The sequence below is a fragment of the Lutjanus erythropterus genome, chromosome 7 (assembly GCF_056507025.1).
Source record: "Lutjanus erythropterus isolate fLutEry1 chromosome 7, fLutEry1.hap2, whole genome shotgun sequence".
Classification (NCBI taxonomy): domain Eukaryota; kingdom Metazoa; phylum Chordata; class Actinopteri; order Lutjaniformes; family Lutjanidae; genus Lutjanus; species Lutjanus erythropterus.
The window spans coordinates 39608104-39625172 of record NC_139323.1 but is presented as its reverse complement, the minus strand read 5'-3'; the positions used below and the strand labels follow the sequence as shown (position 1 = coordinate 39625172).

The following is a 17069-nucleotide window of genomic DNA, read 5'->3' as shown; positions in this document are numbered from 1 at the left end:
GTATTGTATCATTCCTAACTTTGGCAGATCATAATATATTGGGTATGGAAATAATTTGCAGAAGTGGGACTCAGTTGGTAGAGCGTGCCTCCACAGACTGAGTCCTCTGCAGTGTCCATGGGCTTGATGCCCCTTGATGCCAGACATTCCAGTTTAAAGTGAGACCAATATTTTCTGTCATTTTTGAGTGACAACAAAGGCCAAATTGTGGACTGAAACAAACTAGTTAAGATTTGTTTTCAACCTATAATTGTTGTGTTGTAGCACATATAGTAAAATGACAAGTGCCAAAGTCAGCCACAGTATAAAACTAGAATAAAATAGAAAAACTATGAATCACCACAACCATGAGAGGTCCTTGAGCATACAGTCATAATGTGCACATAAAAAGCATTAGGCTGATGGGTCCAGTAATATGCAAGATTAGCTGCGGACAGATAAACGCACACACATGAAAATGCATGATCTCCCCCAGATAATAAAATATTATTGTTCGTTTTGGAGAGTGTTGTCTGAAAGGAATCTTCATGATCTGCATTTATAGTTTAAATAATTCATATTTCTTCACTGACACTCAAAGTGTGATTGAATGTGTGTGTTTTCTTAGTTATTTCATGTTGCTTATCTTAGCGGTCCTCAAGAGAAATTAGATAACTAAAACACCCCCATTACACTGATAATCATCAATCATGCTTTTCCTATCTCATTTCTCTCTCTCTTCCATTATCTCTGCCTTTCCTCTCATCACCACGTCGAATACGCTCATCCCTTGAGCCTCGATGAGTCGTCAGTCTTTTTTCAGGGGTGAGCCAGAGCTAAGCAGCGAAAAGGGGAAGGGAGAGAAGAGGGGAGAGAAAAAGAGAGGACGAGGGTGAGGAGAGGTAGCAGAGGCTTTGGCTCTGATAGAAGGAGGATGCTGGGGATTTCAGCGCAGCTCATCGGGATTAGGATGACATAAATTTGGCAGCTGAGCAGGTGAGATGTGTGTGTTTCTGTGTGTGTAAAAGTAAATGGTGAGGCCTATGATCCTGTTAAGTAACAAGGGTCGGAGTTGTGGATGAGGAGGATTAATTTCACCTAATTTTAGAGACGTCATAAGAGGTTGAAGTTGGACAAACTCTGCACATTTGGACCGCGAGTTACAGTAAAGAGTTACGCTCATACATTGCGCAGATCCCTGCCTGGCTCCTTCTCTGCTTCTTCTGTTTCACAAAGCGTCTTTCAGCTACCTCTCACTCTTTCTCTCCGCACTCCACCTTCTTCCTTTCTGCTCGGCATCCATCACGTTGACGAGGCTCCAGTGAATTTCACGAAGCAGGAAGTTTTTTGGAAGGCAAAATTTGGACAAGGAGACATTTACTGACTGCGCTGGGACTCATGCGGTGTCAGCTCTGGTGTCTCATAATGGAAAGGGCTCAGACTGAAAAATAAATGCACTACAGAGGACTTTGGAACAGGCAGAAATAATTTTTTATCTTGGCTCGTGGCGAGACAAAAGGTGTAAATCTTTACCTGCGCTCAGAGCTTTGATCATCATGGCGATCACACAATCATCACCCAAATTTACTGCCTAAATTATGAATTTCTTTCTGTTAGATCATAAATTCTTATACGTTTATTATTTATTGCGGCAACCAGTGAGGATCTGTGTGCTTCTACTGAAACTGTGCACCTGAGTCAAAGTACAGCCACCTAAACTATCACTGCACTGTATTTTTTTGTGCACAACCTGGAACTTATTTACAACTTTATATGCATTCTCATTTTACATCCTATTTACAGTCCACTGCTTTACAAATCAAGCACAAAAACCATACCATAAAGCTCATGACATGATCGCAGTGAGGCATGGATTACAACACCATGTTAGGGTCAAATTTTCCATAAAGCTGCATTAATTCTGTCATCGTGCAGGTTCTCGGCATGGGAGCCACAGCGAGAGACCTTGAAGCCAGTAAAATTCAACAGACACCGACTGGCACTTGGATTCCAACCTTGTGTCCATAAGTGGTATAAGTGTATGTGTGTAAACCTACTGAGCATGATATAAACTTGCATCTCACTCAAGTATTTGGTGTTTTTATGCAATAAGTGTGTGTCCCATAAGTGTTATTTTCTAAACATGATATGGGACATTAAAGACAGTGATAATTTAAGTCCAACTGAAATCAGATTTAGTTTTTGTCATCTATAATAATGTCAACATGTTTTTTTAATATACTGTTAATATTTTTTTCTTGGTGGTTTAGTAAAAGGAACAAAAGGGCCTTTGAGGAAATATCAGAAATGTTCCCAGTCGTCTCAGCAGTCGTCTGTGTTTGACTGACAGCAGCTGGCAAGTCGAAGAGTGCCGGTGTTATACTGGAGGGAACAAGAGACAAGTAAACAAAAGCCCCTTTGACAGAGCCTGTTCAATGTGGGAAAGTTGTGGTGTTATTCCACTTTGCCGCTCTGTATAAAACACACAAACACAAAACGGGAGGCATTGCTGCTCTGCCTTTAAGACGGCGGTGGAGGTGGAAACAGAGAGAAATCGACTCGGTGTAAAAGCCCCCGGTATATGAAGCGTTACATGAGCAGCCCATAATTTAAAAAGCATTTAGCGTATATCTCAAAGACGAAGCACAACAAATAAAGTCTGCAAACTGTGAACGCAACAAGGTCCGGAAGCTCCTCACCGTCCCAGCAGAGCATGAGATCAGACGTCATGTAACAGGGACAGTAAAGGTCATTGTTATTGTTTAGAAAGCAATTGCTTTAGAAAGCAACAAAGCAAGTCACTGTCTAATTCATATGTTATATATCACACTAGATGCTGTTGTGTTACACGTCACACTTGTCATGCATCTGCTGCTTGAAGAAAACACTTGCAGGATTTGTAAAAAAGACTAAATTTGCACTGTACTCTTTCATGTCATGGACAGACAGCAGCTTAGCTTAGCAGCTAATAACTGCTTTGACCTTGCAAGAAAGCTAAGCACTTACACCTAATCATAATCAGGCAAATTCATGTAAAACTACTGGGGTCGCCACCAAAACATTTATATTAAAAAGACACTGTTACTTTTGGTTCCAAAGGCGAACACAAGACAAATGATTTACAGACTGGTTCTATAAACTCTAGCGGGCAAAATAATGCAATTTAATTTCATTTGGACTCAAAATTGTTCGCTGCCCAGCAAGTAAATCCATCATACACCAATTACACTTGTTGACAGTGTAATGTTTGCCAGGCCCTAAGCCTTCCTGTCTGACAGTCCTGCCTCATTACACACAGTGATGGAGGGTAACTCACCATGAGATAAACTACAGTATCACAGTCCACTGACAAAAGTCAACACTGCTGTCTATGGAGCGAGTCCTCCTGTCATGTTGTAATGAAAATTAACAACAGAGCGAAAAAAAATAACTTCCCCAAGAGGGATTAAGAAAGTATTTATTCCTCTTAAAACATAATGTGCCTCATTTTATGTAAATTCCCTTTTTTAAGAAGAGTTTTTTTTAAGAAGCTTTGCATTTGGAATTGAATTATTGCTTTAAAAGTAAATCATCAAATAAGTTGAATAAGTCGCCTCTTATCTTTTTGCGACAGGTTGAATGAGTCTTGGTATGTGTGGTTACCTGATACATCCAGGAAGGTGCGAGCTCGCCCTGTCCCAGCACTGCTTATAGCGATGCACTCGTAGTAGCCCTCGTCCTTCAGAGTTACCTGGGGTATTTTCCATGATGCACTGTCAGAGTCACTACAGTCAAAAAGAAAGAACATTCATCATCTTAGTCTTCATTATTTGTTGGGAATAATGTTGAATCCATCTGATTGTGCTACAAACTCATCCCATCCTGTTTGTCTGTCTGCCTCCTGGACAGAGATCATTTTAAAAAAATGGGAAACCATAAGTCATTGCACAAAGAGGTGACTGTCACGGCTTCTCTATGGAAATGACTGAAGACTACTGTATCATCCTCAAACTTTATGTGTCTGTGTGTCCATCAGAGAGAGAAGAAGGAGCAAACACTTCATCATCAGTCAAATCCAAAAACAAAGTGCATCTGCAGAGCTCATCTCCAGGTTTAACATGACATGACGTGGCTGCGCGTCGAAGGGCAGCTCTGATATGCAGCAACCACATGTTGCTGTGATAATCATCTGAAACGCTTAAAAGGTGGCTAAGAGTTTAACAGATGTATCCCAAGTCACAGTTCAGGTACAGTCATAAATACGTGTTAATCACTTACCAGTAAACAAGTTGGACAATTGCTAAGTTTTGGTAGAGGTATGAACTTTACAGTCTTTTCCTGTTGATATTCGAAAGGTCAACAGAGGAGGGATCCCTCTTCTGCCCTGGAAAAGCTTGTCCTCATGTGAATTGTAGGTGTAATTCTGTGATTCCACTGCAGCCGTCATTCTACACAGCGCTGCATACTTACCCATAGTATAAGCAAAAGAAAAGACCAAATCAACAAAATCAGGAAGGCGAAACGCTCTGCTTCTGAAAGGTTATTAGTATGGCATGATATGCCCAGAGAAATCAAGGAGGAGAGAGTGCTGTAAACCACTTTGAAGAAAATTTCTGATTTTGGGCTACATAACTAAAAACTTAAAAGACAGACCCTGAACTGACACATGCAGTCTCCCTCAGCCCTGCTCACCTGAAGAGCTGGTCCACCCCAAGTCGCTTCCCGTCCCTGCTGAAACGCAGAGTGTAGGGGATCAGGCTCTCCACCTGGCATCTCACCTCCCCTCTCTGGAGGTAGTAACCAGGAGTCGTGGCTGGCATCAGCACCTTCGGGGCATCTAAAAGTGAGATAAAGGAGAAAACTGCAAAGTTAATCATTCATCTTGTTAATCAATGAAACTACTAAGCAATCCATCACAACCTGCGTCACTGACCGGGTATAATGCTGGAGAAGGAAACGCTGGAGACTCTCTGGAACAGGAATCCGTCAAGGTCGTATCCCGTCACCCGCAGGAAGAACGCCTCGTTTGGCGGGATGAACTCTGTGATGTTCCAGAGGCCGTACGGCTGCCGCTCAGGGTAGTACCGGATCGGCAAAGTTTTGATCACTTTGCCCGTGATTGACAGGAGCTCTAGCCTGTCGGCCCGAGCAGGAGGTGAAAGCCCGGTGGTGTTCAGGAGGATGTGGGTGGGAATACCTGGAAAATTGGTATAACATTTACCGAGTACTTCGCTGTCCCTAAAGCTAAAAGATGTAAGTGAAAACGACAGGTGAAAATAAAAACAGACGACTGCTGCGGTGTGGTTGACCTCACTGACCTTGAACTGGCCGACTGGAGGTCTGTTTGAAGTCCATGTTGGGCTTCCTGGAAAACCCGGCCCGAAAGTCGATGGTGCTGAGACCTGAGATACGGACTGAGTGTCTTCCTTCACTAGAGGTCTGCATCAAAGAAAGGGGACATGTACGTCCTGGACTTAAAACTACTTTTCTGGCTTCATCTTCGTGAAAAGGTTTTGTCTTAAAGGGATAGTTCGGGTTATTTGAAGTGGGGTCATATGAGGTAGTTCTCAATAGTCAGTGTATTACCTACAGTAGATTAGTAGTTTTCTTTATTTTAGAGCTGCATGATTTGGTAAAAACATAATATTGTGGTTCTTCTGATTAACGATTAGTGGGAATAATCATTTTTGGATCAAAATTTTTACTTTAATTGAACAAAGATCAAAATCGTAATGACATTTCTTGGAGTCTGTACCAAACAAACATGTTTTCTTACATCCAGAGAACTAGATTTGTAGGCCAGGGCGTCTCTTCATTATAATCCTGCTTTGTCAAACATTTCTCCTTTATCAAACGATTGCAGCTTCAGCAATTTGGATATTTTATTTGGCCAAATTTACTTTGCCTTCTGGCAGCCTTTTCCAACAGGAAGCCACCACAGTGTAAGCCAAAATATCATTCCCTCTTGTTAAACTCCTCTGGCAAAATCAGTAATTTTACATCACGGAACATGGGAGTGGTCTGGCCTAATCACTGTCATGATTGGTTAGTTTATTTGTGTGACTTGAACTGAACATTTAAACACCAAAGTCACACAATAACCTCGAACAAACAAACTAACCAATCAGGGCAGCGGTAGACCAGCAGCTCCTGTGTTCTGCGAGGTGAAATGACTGATTTTTCCAGTTGAATCTGGATGGTTTGAAGGGAGTGATATTTGGCTTACATAATGACAGCTCCCTTCAGAAAAGTTTGCCTGATGCCAAGGTAAAGCAGTGAAAATATTCTAAATATAGCATGAACTTCAACTGATATTAATTTGTGTAGGTTTGCCTTGTTTTGGTTGCTAAAATATGTTTTGCTGCCTCACCCTATTCACAGCCTGTCCTGAACTGCTGCCTCATGCAACCCCACTGTGAATAATCCAAACTATTCCTTTAATATACTGTGCAAGATCAGAGTCTATATAAAACAGGCACTCCATATGATCTTTACCATTTAAAACAAACTTTATGAGTAGTATTAGATATTTTGCCCAAACTGATTTGGACAAAAACCCTGGCTGACAGTTGATGGTGGTAAGTTTTATATAACTCAGAGACAAAAGACAGAAGAGCTGCTGCATCAAAGGCAGCACTGAGTGGTCTAAATGACAGACACAGACACACCGGGCTGTTGTGTAACAGCCTTTTGTGTGCCAACCATCCCTGCATGTATAAACAAGCCTTTCTAAGTAAGTCGATGCTGACTGTTGAATATCTCACAGCCGAGCTTATAAAACATCCACAGTTTAGAGATGACCCATTCAGTCTGACATTCGCGTTTTAATTACAGAAAGACGACCACTATAATCACAGAGAGGCTAATGGCTCATGTGGTCTTCATCACGTGGAGGTCTTTTGAAGCTCTGAGAGACAGAGACAGAGTAATTACAATGAAATATAGGTTGGTGAGAGGTGGAAACTCCTCACCTTAGGTAAAACACACCGAAGGTGTCACACACACTGACTCACGATGCAGAGTGAGGCATGCAAACCTAAACTGTCATTTACAATTGCCTGAAATGAAAGATAATGTGTGGATTTACTGTATTTTACTGTTTTTACAACTCCAATTCCCGGTGGAAAGAAAACTACCAAACGGGACGGTGTGGTGCAGACAGAGAGCAAAGCTGGAGGTGAAATGGCTCAAACAATGTGGTGACATCAGGACAAAGGGGATCTGACACAGCCCTTAAATGCTAATGCCTGCCATCATGAAAAACAATACATGTCGTGGTCATCAAACCTGCCTTAATGGCCGCCGTGGAATTATCCCGGGTCATTAGTTGGTTGTAAATAAGGCCATAATTAGGGGAGAGGTCCTTTAAAGGTCATGCTGTTACGAAAGACAAGAATAGTCCCTGTCATTAAAGCTACTCATTTCCCAATTTCACACCCACCCAGACAGCGCAGGTCTCAGATACACCCTCACTCAGCTGAATCAGCTCCTCTGTGGCTGGAATAAGACGAATGACGCAGACCTTCACACTGAAAACCTACTGATCTGATTGTTTTTAACACGCAAAAAGAAAACCAGTTAAGTCACTATACAAAGTTGGATTTGAGAGAAAACTGATCTAAATGCACTATTTTCTTTAATCATTAAGTGACATTAAAATATGATTTGAGTGCAGACTTTACTGAAGACCCTTTGCAATACTCCAAACTAAAGTGTCTGAGATTCTTTAAAGGTTACATTATATTATATTTTCATGAAGTTAGAATTAAGTATTCAGTCCTATTCTCCAAAATGGGCATCAAGAGGCACAAGGGAACACAATGGTTTTAAACTGAAGATGCTGCACAGTTCAAAAGTTCTGCTCATTCTTTGTTTTCTCTGTGTTTAGCAGGGAAAGGCTCTTCACTGAGCATCCCAGTTGCTTCAAGTCCTTTAAAAACAGTGGCCTGCTTCCTCTCCTTCATTATTTAAATGATCTGATGCGTCCTGTGGTCAGCAGGATACCTCAGGACAGAAGAGACGGGAGCAGACACAAAGAAGCAGAGTAAAGCCGGTCACTGGCACAGTACTTCCTTTGAGCTGTTTGCACGCTTTTAAAATTACAGCCTGTCTAAACTATTATCACGGGCTATAAAATCCAGTATGAAGCTTAAATGCGCTCATCAGTGCTGAGGTCACTGCGGCACAAGTCTCACCTGGATGGCTTTCAGTAGACACATATTTTAACATGAGAGGCACAAACACCAGTTTACTTTACTGTCATCTATGCAGACATTATACAGACTTGCATTAATTTCCTGGTGACGTACCCTAAACCTAAACCTAAAACTAAAACAAACACTAACACCAACACTAACACTATCCTAACCAATGACCCAAAAATCTGCATTTTTCCAACTGGGAAATTATTTTTGTTTTGTCTCCCAGTTAAACCAGCGAATTTATTGGTCCTGAGTCCAAAATGTTTATGCATGCTGTAAGCTGGAATTCTTAGAAAGAACGAAATCGGCAGGTCAGAGTTTTAAAAAATCAGAATATGACAAGAAAATTGCATTATTTCTTCTACACCGGTTACCAGTACAGTATTTGCACACTGATTACACTTAGTAACAGCAGAATATAGGATGTATTTAGCACAAAGGGAATGTATGGTAGCAAAAACTATGTGTAAAATTGAAGGAGGAGGGGGTGATAGCGGGGTGAGCCCACCACCACAACATCCAATTAAAGGCAGATTAAAAAGGATCAAATTCCTTTTCACACACAATCTATGGCCTGGCTTTACACTGGGGTGTCACGGGCCATTAGTCTTACAGAAACCCAGCATGGCAGAACAGCGAAATCCCCCTAAAGTATTTATCCACATTTCTGTTGATGTCCTGGGAAACACAGATGACAGGGAGATATTTTTAGTCTGCGGGCCAGATAGACCGATGTGGGGGACTGAGGTTGGAAACGGCAGTGTCCAACAGGACAAATGGGGGGGAAAAAAAGAGAGAACAGAAGATCCTCCTGTGCTTCTCTGCAGGAGAGAATTAGAGGAGTTAATGTGTTTGGATGAAGATGCACGAGGAAACAGAGAAGAAGATAAGTGACAGAAAGATTCATGAAGAAAGATGAGACAGGGAGAAGAATTAGAGGTAGCCACAGGACAGAAATATGACAGGAGGATGCAGTTTCTCTTCTTTATGTCTGTTTGATTTCCCTCATCACTTCTGTGAGCACTGTCCATGGAAAAGGTCAGAATATTAACTGGCAGAAAGCAAATTCCTCAATCAAAGCCTTGTGATGTGATGTTGAGGCTGATATTAAACAGAGCACACAGCGATGCAGAACAGTTCATCTTTGAGCATCTTTTGATCCCAAAGTTTCATCTCATAAGTGTCCCCAACAGAGAAGACTGAGTGTTACGAGGCCAAAAAAGAAATATTTAATGTAAACAATCAATCAAAAGTTGCAAAAGGTCTGCCAGAGGTAATGCAACATACTGTGGAGTGTTTTTAATCTCCATCACGCAGGAGGAAAAAGATGGCCAGCTATACTACAGTTAGAAATGTTGATCTCCCGCCAGTTGTTTCTATGTGAACAGAGAAAGGAGTCCTTACACTGGTGTTTAGTGACACACAACAGCATGAGATTAACCTGTGGGTTAAGTGCAGACACAGCTGGAACAGCCTTGTTTCATCTTATACAATAAATCAACCTCAGTCCAAAAACAAAATTTGTTTGAACAACTGGTTGAGCAACACAGCGTCATGGCAGTTTGTAAAACGCTGACGAAATATATTTACTAGATTTGTGTAAATGGACACAATTTTTCCATTTTTTTTGTGACTGTGATGAGGTTATGTAATTTTATTTTGAAGGTTCAAGCTCATGTTGAGATCATAGCCTCTGATTGGTTGGCAAGTCAGACACACAGACAGACTCGACTCAAGGCATCTTGGGCGGCTAACAACATGCTAACAGCAACAACAACAACAATGGTTTTATAGAATAATTTAAATTTAATTAATCATCATTAATTTATTTTAAAAAGATGCAATCAACATGACTTTCAATATATATGAATCCCAATTGGTCAGGTTACCAATAATAAATATGCAATATCTGCTTAAACTTTCAAAATAAAGGTACTGGCTAAGGTTACACACCAAAACTATGTGGTTGACCTCACATGGGAACCAAACACCAGTCTCCTGTGTAAGAGTCCTTTATATATTACAGGCCTACTACATTAGTTCATATTATTATTTGTGAATGGTTCACAAACTGCCGTGATAGTGGGCTGCTTTGAAAGTACCACATCCATATTTTTTTTTGAGGTAACTCTAATTGAAGGCATGCCATTTAAATTTTGAATACAATAGAAGGAGAGGCAGAACATTAAAGGGACACCATTCAGGGAAGTTTCATGGATTTGTAAGTGATGAGAGCCAAGTGCCACATGTTGTACAAGAATAAAAAAGAGCGTAGAAGTGCCAGAACAAATCATAGGAAATTAAATCCTTAAGAGGACCTACAGCGTAGCTTCAGCATAAGCCCTGTTTCCACCAAGTCCAGTTCAGTTCAGGCTGTTACACTTTAGGACAGTTATTTCTGCATTTCCACTGGCTCTTTCATTCCTGCTACTAAAAGATGGATTTAATGCACTGTGGACCAATGATTGGCCAGAGAGAACCTGAGCAACCAGTGTCGTCCCGTCTGCACTCTGAAGCAGAATTTCCCAAACTCTCCAGTTTTTTGTTTTCTCAGCAGACTTTTGTCTTGCTGCCTGCAGCCTTTTCTCAAACAGCTGCAGTTTCTCCAGACCAAGAAAAGTCTCGCCAGTTATTTCCCAACTGGTGGAAAAGTGAAAGATGCTAGCCCAGAAGCCCGGTAACGTCCTCGCCTACTTTTAAGAGTACTGTCTGTGACTGAAACGCAAAACAGATCGAGGGTTTAGATACGCGTTGATATGGGTTTCAAGGATTTGGTGGAGGCGCAGCTAAACATGCATCCTCACCTGCACCGCAACTATGCTCTGCAGAGATGACACACTTTTTCACCAAATCTCTTCTCCTGTAAATCAGACGGACAGTAACACAAAACACAGCTATGCAGAGATGAGGGGAAAGTGTCCCAGCAGGAGTCTTCTGAGACTACTGGTGCTACCGAGGCCCCTTCAACAAATCACTCAGGTAAAAATGCTTGTCATTTCCCAACATCTGGCACCAACAATGCGGCCAGTCAAATGTGTGACCCTTTTTTTTTTTTTGCATTACCTTGACAGCAGGGTGCCAACAGTTTCGACAAAACAGCAAGGGTGCCCCGAACAAAAATGTAGCAGGTTGTGTTGACAGCAGAGGCCTTGAACACACTTTATCTCCATCCACCAGGACTGTCGTAAAGATCATCTCAAATATGTCCTTCTGATCGTGTTTTTTTTTTTGTTTTGTTTGCTCAGAGATGCTTCCACCAGCTGTCACGCATGTTAAATTGATTACATATCACTGTATCTCAACATACTGATATATTACTGCAGTAATTCAACTTAAGAACCTTCCTCGAGGGCATAGCTCCCTCCTGGGGTGTGAGCTGTGACCTCATTCCAAGGTTACACTACTGAACTATTTGCAGTAAGTCTAAGTAAAAGACAGCTCGCTCTGGGAATTGTTAGGGGAAGCCTGTAATTTTACACACATTCCCAGGTAAAGAATGAATTGTTTACCTTGATAGTCCACATCCCGGGCTGCGGGTCCTTGATGTTGACAACTTTGGCAGAGTTGGGAATGTGCAGGAGCTCAGTCAGGCCATCACTCTTCCCCACAAGCTTCCCTGGAGGCCAAACATGAAAACAGAGACGAGTGTTCAGATTTCCTGCAGCTCTGACTGATAAAAAATAATTTCTTAACACTTCTTGGTGCGTGGCTGCAAGCTACATGTAAAATATTGACTTTAGTTGTTAAAATTTAAAGATGAAGGTTTGTTTTTGTCGGTGTACTCACTCAGTTCTGCCTGGTCTGTGTCCCGTACGTCAGCCTCTACAGTTAACTTAATTTCCTAAAAAGTAAAATTTTCTAGAAAAAGCTTCTACTCTCTGATTTCGAGAGACAGACACCTAAAACCTTAAGTTTACACTTGATGTTTAGACAGATACAGGCTTGACTGGGAGAGTCTGAAATTTTAAAACATAAACCTTCTTCTGCTGCCAGGATTTTGATTAAGAATGGCTTACAGGCATGAACTTTATTGATTTTTAAATATTTTAATAGTTTTATTTTATTTAACTGTATTTTATTAACATTATCTGTCAATTTATTATTATCAGAATAGTTTTTTAATCCCTTAAATCAGTTTTGTTTGTTTTTTTATTAAGCTTTATTAAAGTCTATTTTATTAATATTGTTTTTTTCTTTGTTTTTACTCACTAGTTCATCTATACTTTTTACTTCCCCCAATTATGGTCTTATTGTCAGTCATCTGTAAAGCACTTTGAATTGCACTATATAAATGAAGTTTGATTGATTGGTTGATTGATTATCAAGGTTTGTGCCATTATCTGTGCAACCAATATCGCAGACTCAGGCATAATCAAGAATAATCACATCCTTTACAGTAAAAAGTTCTGTATTACAGTATTGATACAGAAAAATACTACAATTGCAGTAATTGTGAGTCAGAAAATTTTAGCGGTTTTTCCATTCACATGTGAAGAGTGTCTAAAATAACCGGACACACGAAAATGAAAGGACTGCTCAAAGAGGACGGTGGTACAGGAAGCCTTCACTTAAAGGGGACATGGGAAAAGGAGTGTGAGGACCTAAAGTGTCTGTAACAGAATAAGAACTATTCAACTCAAGATTAAATACATATATTTAATATATTTAACACATGTATATCCCCTTCCCAGCTCCCAAAAGTTGGATGCTGACCCCCCTCTGTGTCTCAAGTGCGAAATAGAGACGCGAGTCTCGCCTGTGGTCTTGCTGAAGAATTTAACAGTGGCATAAGATCGTACTTGAGTATGTTTGACATGTACGGCTTTTTATGTCCTATACTGGACTGCAAATTTCTATTATTCTTACTAGACAGTTTATAATATGTTAGTATGGAGGATTTTTAAATTTGCTTGTCCTACTTTATGTAATGCCTGAGTCTCCTTATGTGTGTTTTTTTTTTTAAGTTTGTTTGTTTCTTAATGGGCAGAAAGTGAAAATAAACATGAAGGGAGTAATTCCTTCAGCCATTCATTTAGAAATGGGGAAAACCTAACATGAAGTGACAGCATGCAGCTCTAACAGCTTCCATGCTTTTGGCGTCTTTAAGTCTGAGCTGCTCAGCTGGAGCGATGGAAGATCATTTTTGCAAACAATATTTATTCCCTCATTTGGTGTTTTGATTATACGGTCGTATTACATGTCAGTTTAAAATCTCCCAGAGACGTTCAGACGAGCTGAGATCTAGTAACTGTGAAGCTCACGCTGTCACTCTCATCAAACCATTAAATGAGCCTTCATAAAAAGAAGCATCTGCATTCATCCACTCATTATAAAAATAATCCTGTTTATGTACGGTGACATTTATCGTACCCTGTGGGTTTTTAATCTCAATGTTGGGTGCTGGGCCGCTGAGGGCCACGGTGACTTCCTTGAGACTGGGGTCAAAGGGCATCTGCCAAGTGTTGCTGACCCCAGCAAAGTGATCAGTGGACAGCAGGTGGACCTTGGATGACTGCACCGCCTCCTCCACCCATTTCAGAACCTATAGCGATGGGAAAAAAACAGAAGAAAGCAGGAATTACACTTCACTTACATCGTGGGAAATGTAATCTGTCTATAAGATAGAGAAGGTTGTGTATTTCTAGACCTCTTTTTTTTTAACATTAATACACACACACACAGACACACACACAGACACAGACACACACACACATTTACCCCCTCAGCTGCACACAAGGTCATCCCCTCAACATGTGCAAAGCTTTCATCAAGAAGTTTCTCACATTCCCTCGTGTTCTGCCCCCCCGTTTCCCCTGTGTCCCTCTGGAGAACTCAGCAGCTACTGTGTGAGACCCAGACGCTGTTTAACTCAGAACGTGTAAAGAAACAGGCGTATGAGACATGAGAGTAATGTGACACAGTGCTGGCTGCACTGAGGAAGGGGATATGATTTGCAACAAAAACTACAATTTCTTGATTTTTCCATTAATTTTCATCCTTCAGTTCCTGAAAGCCACGGGCGTTTTTGCACATCAATCTGTCCATGTCAATTTAAATCAGTTTTAGAGTGAGCGCTGCAAAACCAAATCTAAGCACAGTCAAGATATTTGATATTAATGTTTCTCAAAACTACTCCTCTAATTTAAGTCATTACTTCCTTTGAAACCTGCTCTGGAGGCACAGACTGTACATGGAGTGATGTGTGTAATCATGCAAACGTCTTGCTAAAAAGAGGGACACAGAGCAAAGACCTCTTATGCTATCTTCATACAAAATTGTTCAAACTCTTCCTCCCCTTGCAAAGACTCCTATCTTACAGTAATAAAACAGCCATGCTACTCAGACTGCAGGCTTTGACTCACTGCCCAGTCCAAGACTGTAGATTTACATTTCTTGGAAAGGTTAAAAAGAGCTACGGTATGCATCAATCAATTAAACGTTTCCTGCACATGAGATCTGGAGTGCAGACTCGAACATGGGCACAGCAAAAGACACGAGAGAGGCTGTAAAAGCTTCTGCTGCCATTTAATTTACACGGCTTAGGGGTACAACCAAGCAGGCCAAGCTGAAATGATTTGAATACTGTGACCGAGGCACGTCTTTTCAAAACAGAAAGTCTTTTTTTTTTCTGAGTCGGAAACTTGAAAACTTGTACTTTCAAAGAAGCAAAGGGAGCAGAAGTGCAGCTCCACATTTCTGTTCAGTAATGAACTTACCTCATTGACCTGCTTCTTGTCTAAGTGGAAGACCTGCCCAGAGCTGGTGGAGGCGATCTCCTCGTACACCTTGTAGCCGATGTGAGTCCTGTCATCACAGTCCCCTGTCAGCACAAATACCACCTACAAACACACACACAAAAACGTGATCTCTTTGCATCTAAATCAGTTTACCATAGACTATATATAACAGTAATATCCAGACCTGTGACTGTTTCTGCTGAATGAGCTGCAGGACTTCATGGGTCAGCTTGTAATCTTTGGACCGGGCGTCTGTGAAGACATAAATATAGGACCCAGGCAAGGAGATCTCCAGGGCGATCTTAATGGCACCAACGCTCATCTCTGGACAGTCCCCACCTCCCTGAGAAACACAAGGATATCATGACAGTATGTACAACTGTATGTGTGAGTTTGTGAGCCTCCAACAAGTATGTTGGTTATAATATGCAGTCTCGGGAAATGCATGGTAGCATTGGATGATTGGACAAATATATTGGATTGGAGTCCATCAGCGGTTGTTTTATTTGCTAATTTGATGGTCTGTCTCTGAAGAACGAGCGAGAGCCAGCGCTCAACAACAGAGTCTTGTTCTGTGAGCTAACCGAATCACACAAAGAGGCCAGACATGGCAGAAATGGGTAGTGGGGGAAGAACAGCATGTAGAGCCAGAATATTTTCAGATCCAGCTCCGTGAATCTGTCTGCCTTTCTGCTCGGCTCAGGTTTTAAAAGGACAGTTCACCCCAAAGTCAAAAATACATCCTCGTGCCTCTGGTGCTATTCATCCACGTGGACCCAGTTACTCAAGATCATTTTTTGGCTCTTTGAGGACCACAAGCAGTTTGCAAAAACTCTGCAACTCAGACTAACACTATCTAGATAGATGAATAGCACTACAGGTAAAAAGAAAAAATATGCATCTTTGATTTTGGGGTGAACTTTCCCTTTAAGCTGGAGTGAAGATACTGGTGGTATCATGTGACACTAGATGACCTAAAACATCCATTCATGTCACGTCAACCATACCAGCTTGTTGGACAGGAGGCTAAATAACCCTCCAATGTTGGCAAAACTGGTATTCCCATTTTCAAGGGGTCACTTGAGATCTAACCTCAAGAATTAATGAATAAATGAATTAATTAATCTGAATTCTAAAAATAATGTGAATATTCCTGCACATTACGGTCCTGAAACAGTACTGAAAATGCATGAACTGGATACGACTCTTGTAGATTCAGTGAATGCATTAATGTGTGACCAGTTTGTGAAACTTGGACATGATACTGGTAACTTGATTAAATTAAATTCATTAATCAGCTCGATGCCAAAACATTAACTCTCTGACATCGGGACATGCACGCTCCAACCAATATATAGGCAACATCAAATTGAAAGTAATGTAATGTTTGAAATAAATAGTTTTAATTGAGAAGTTTGGACATATTGTCATGTTCATAATTATTATCCCTGCCAGGCATAAGCATGGAGGCTCTCATGCGTTCTCTTCTTTGTGTGTTTGATCAGGGGACCTACATCTTGTCCGCAGCTAACCTTGCATAATACTGGACAGATCAGCCTATTTTTTTGTGCACATTCACGTTGATGGTACTTTGCAGATCTCAGCTGGTTGCATCTGACATCGCAGTAGCTGCTCCACCATCTGCTGCCTCGCCAAGATCTGTCAGCTATCAGCAACACATATATAGCACTAAAATTATGTCTCGGAAAAATATTGAAGAGACTGCCAATATCTAATGAACTTCATAGCTTGTGAAGATATGTGGCTGCTCTCGTTCCAACAAACTGACAGAAGTAATAAATGTAGTTAAAAACGTGTGATGGTTTGTGCGGATGTGAGCGTTCGATCTGTCTTTATATTCTGTCTGTCTCTCTGTCTTATTGGTGAGGTCAAAGACAAATGTCCTCTGCAGCATTCCAACAGACGCATTTCTGAGGGGTTCAATAGTTAGCTTTGATGCATCACCCCCAGGAGCAACATCTGGAATGGAGTGACCCATGATTTTAGGCCACGATCTCTCCTGAACCTCAACATCTCCCCGTCCGCCAAAAAAATCCACTCCCTCATTCCCTGATTGCCTCCAACACTGAGCCCGATAACCCCTCTCTGCACTTTTGTTCTTGTGGTTTAGAAATATGCAGCATTGCCTCACATCTTCGCTCTCTGAAACAAT

At 41.1% G+C, this 17069-nt stretch overlaps 1 protein-coding gene across 1 annotated transcript in view; it reads right to left on the bottom strand.

Annotated features, from left to right (window-relative positions):
• Positions 1-17069, bottom strand: part of hmcn1 (hemicentin 1) — a 102396-nt gene that overhangs the window by 60339 nt on the left and 24988 nt on the right. Inside the window, exons 3-10 of the mRNA XM_084723737.1 lie at positions 15081-15239; positions 14876-14998; positions 13530-13701; positions 11669-11775; positions 5277-5397; positions 4892-5155; positions 4651-4795; positions 3622-3743 (exon numbers count right to left, since the gene is read on the bottom strand). Coding sequence (XP_084579863.1) covers positions 3622-3743; positions 4651-4795; positions 4892-5155; positions 5277-5397; positions 11669-11775; positions 13530-13701; positions 14876-14998; positions 15081-15239 — 1213 coding nt within the window. The remainder of the gene's footprint in view (positions 1-3621; positions 3744-4650; positions 4796-4891; positions 5156-5276; positions 5398-11668; positions 11776-13529; positions 13702-14875; positions 14999-15080; positions 15240-17069) is intronic.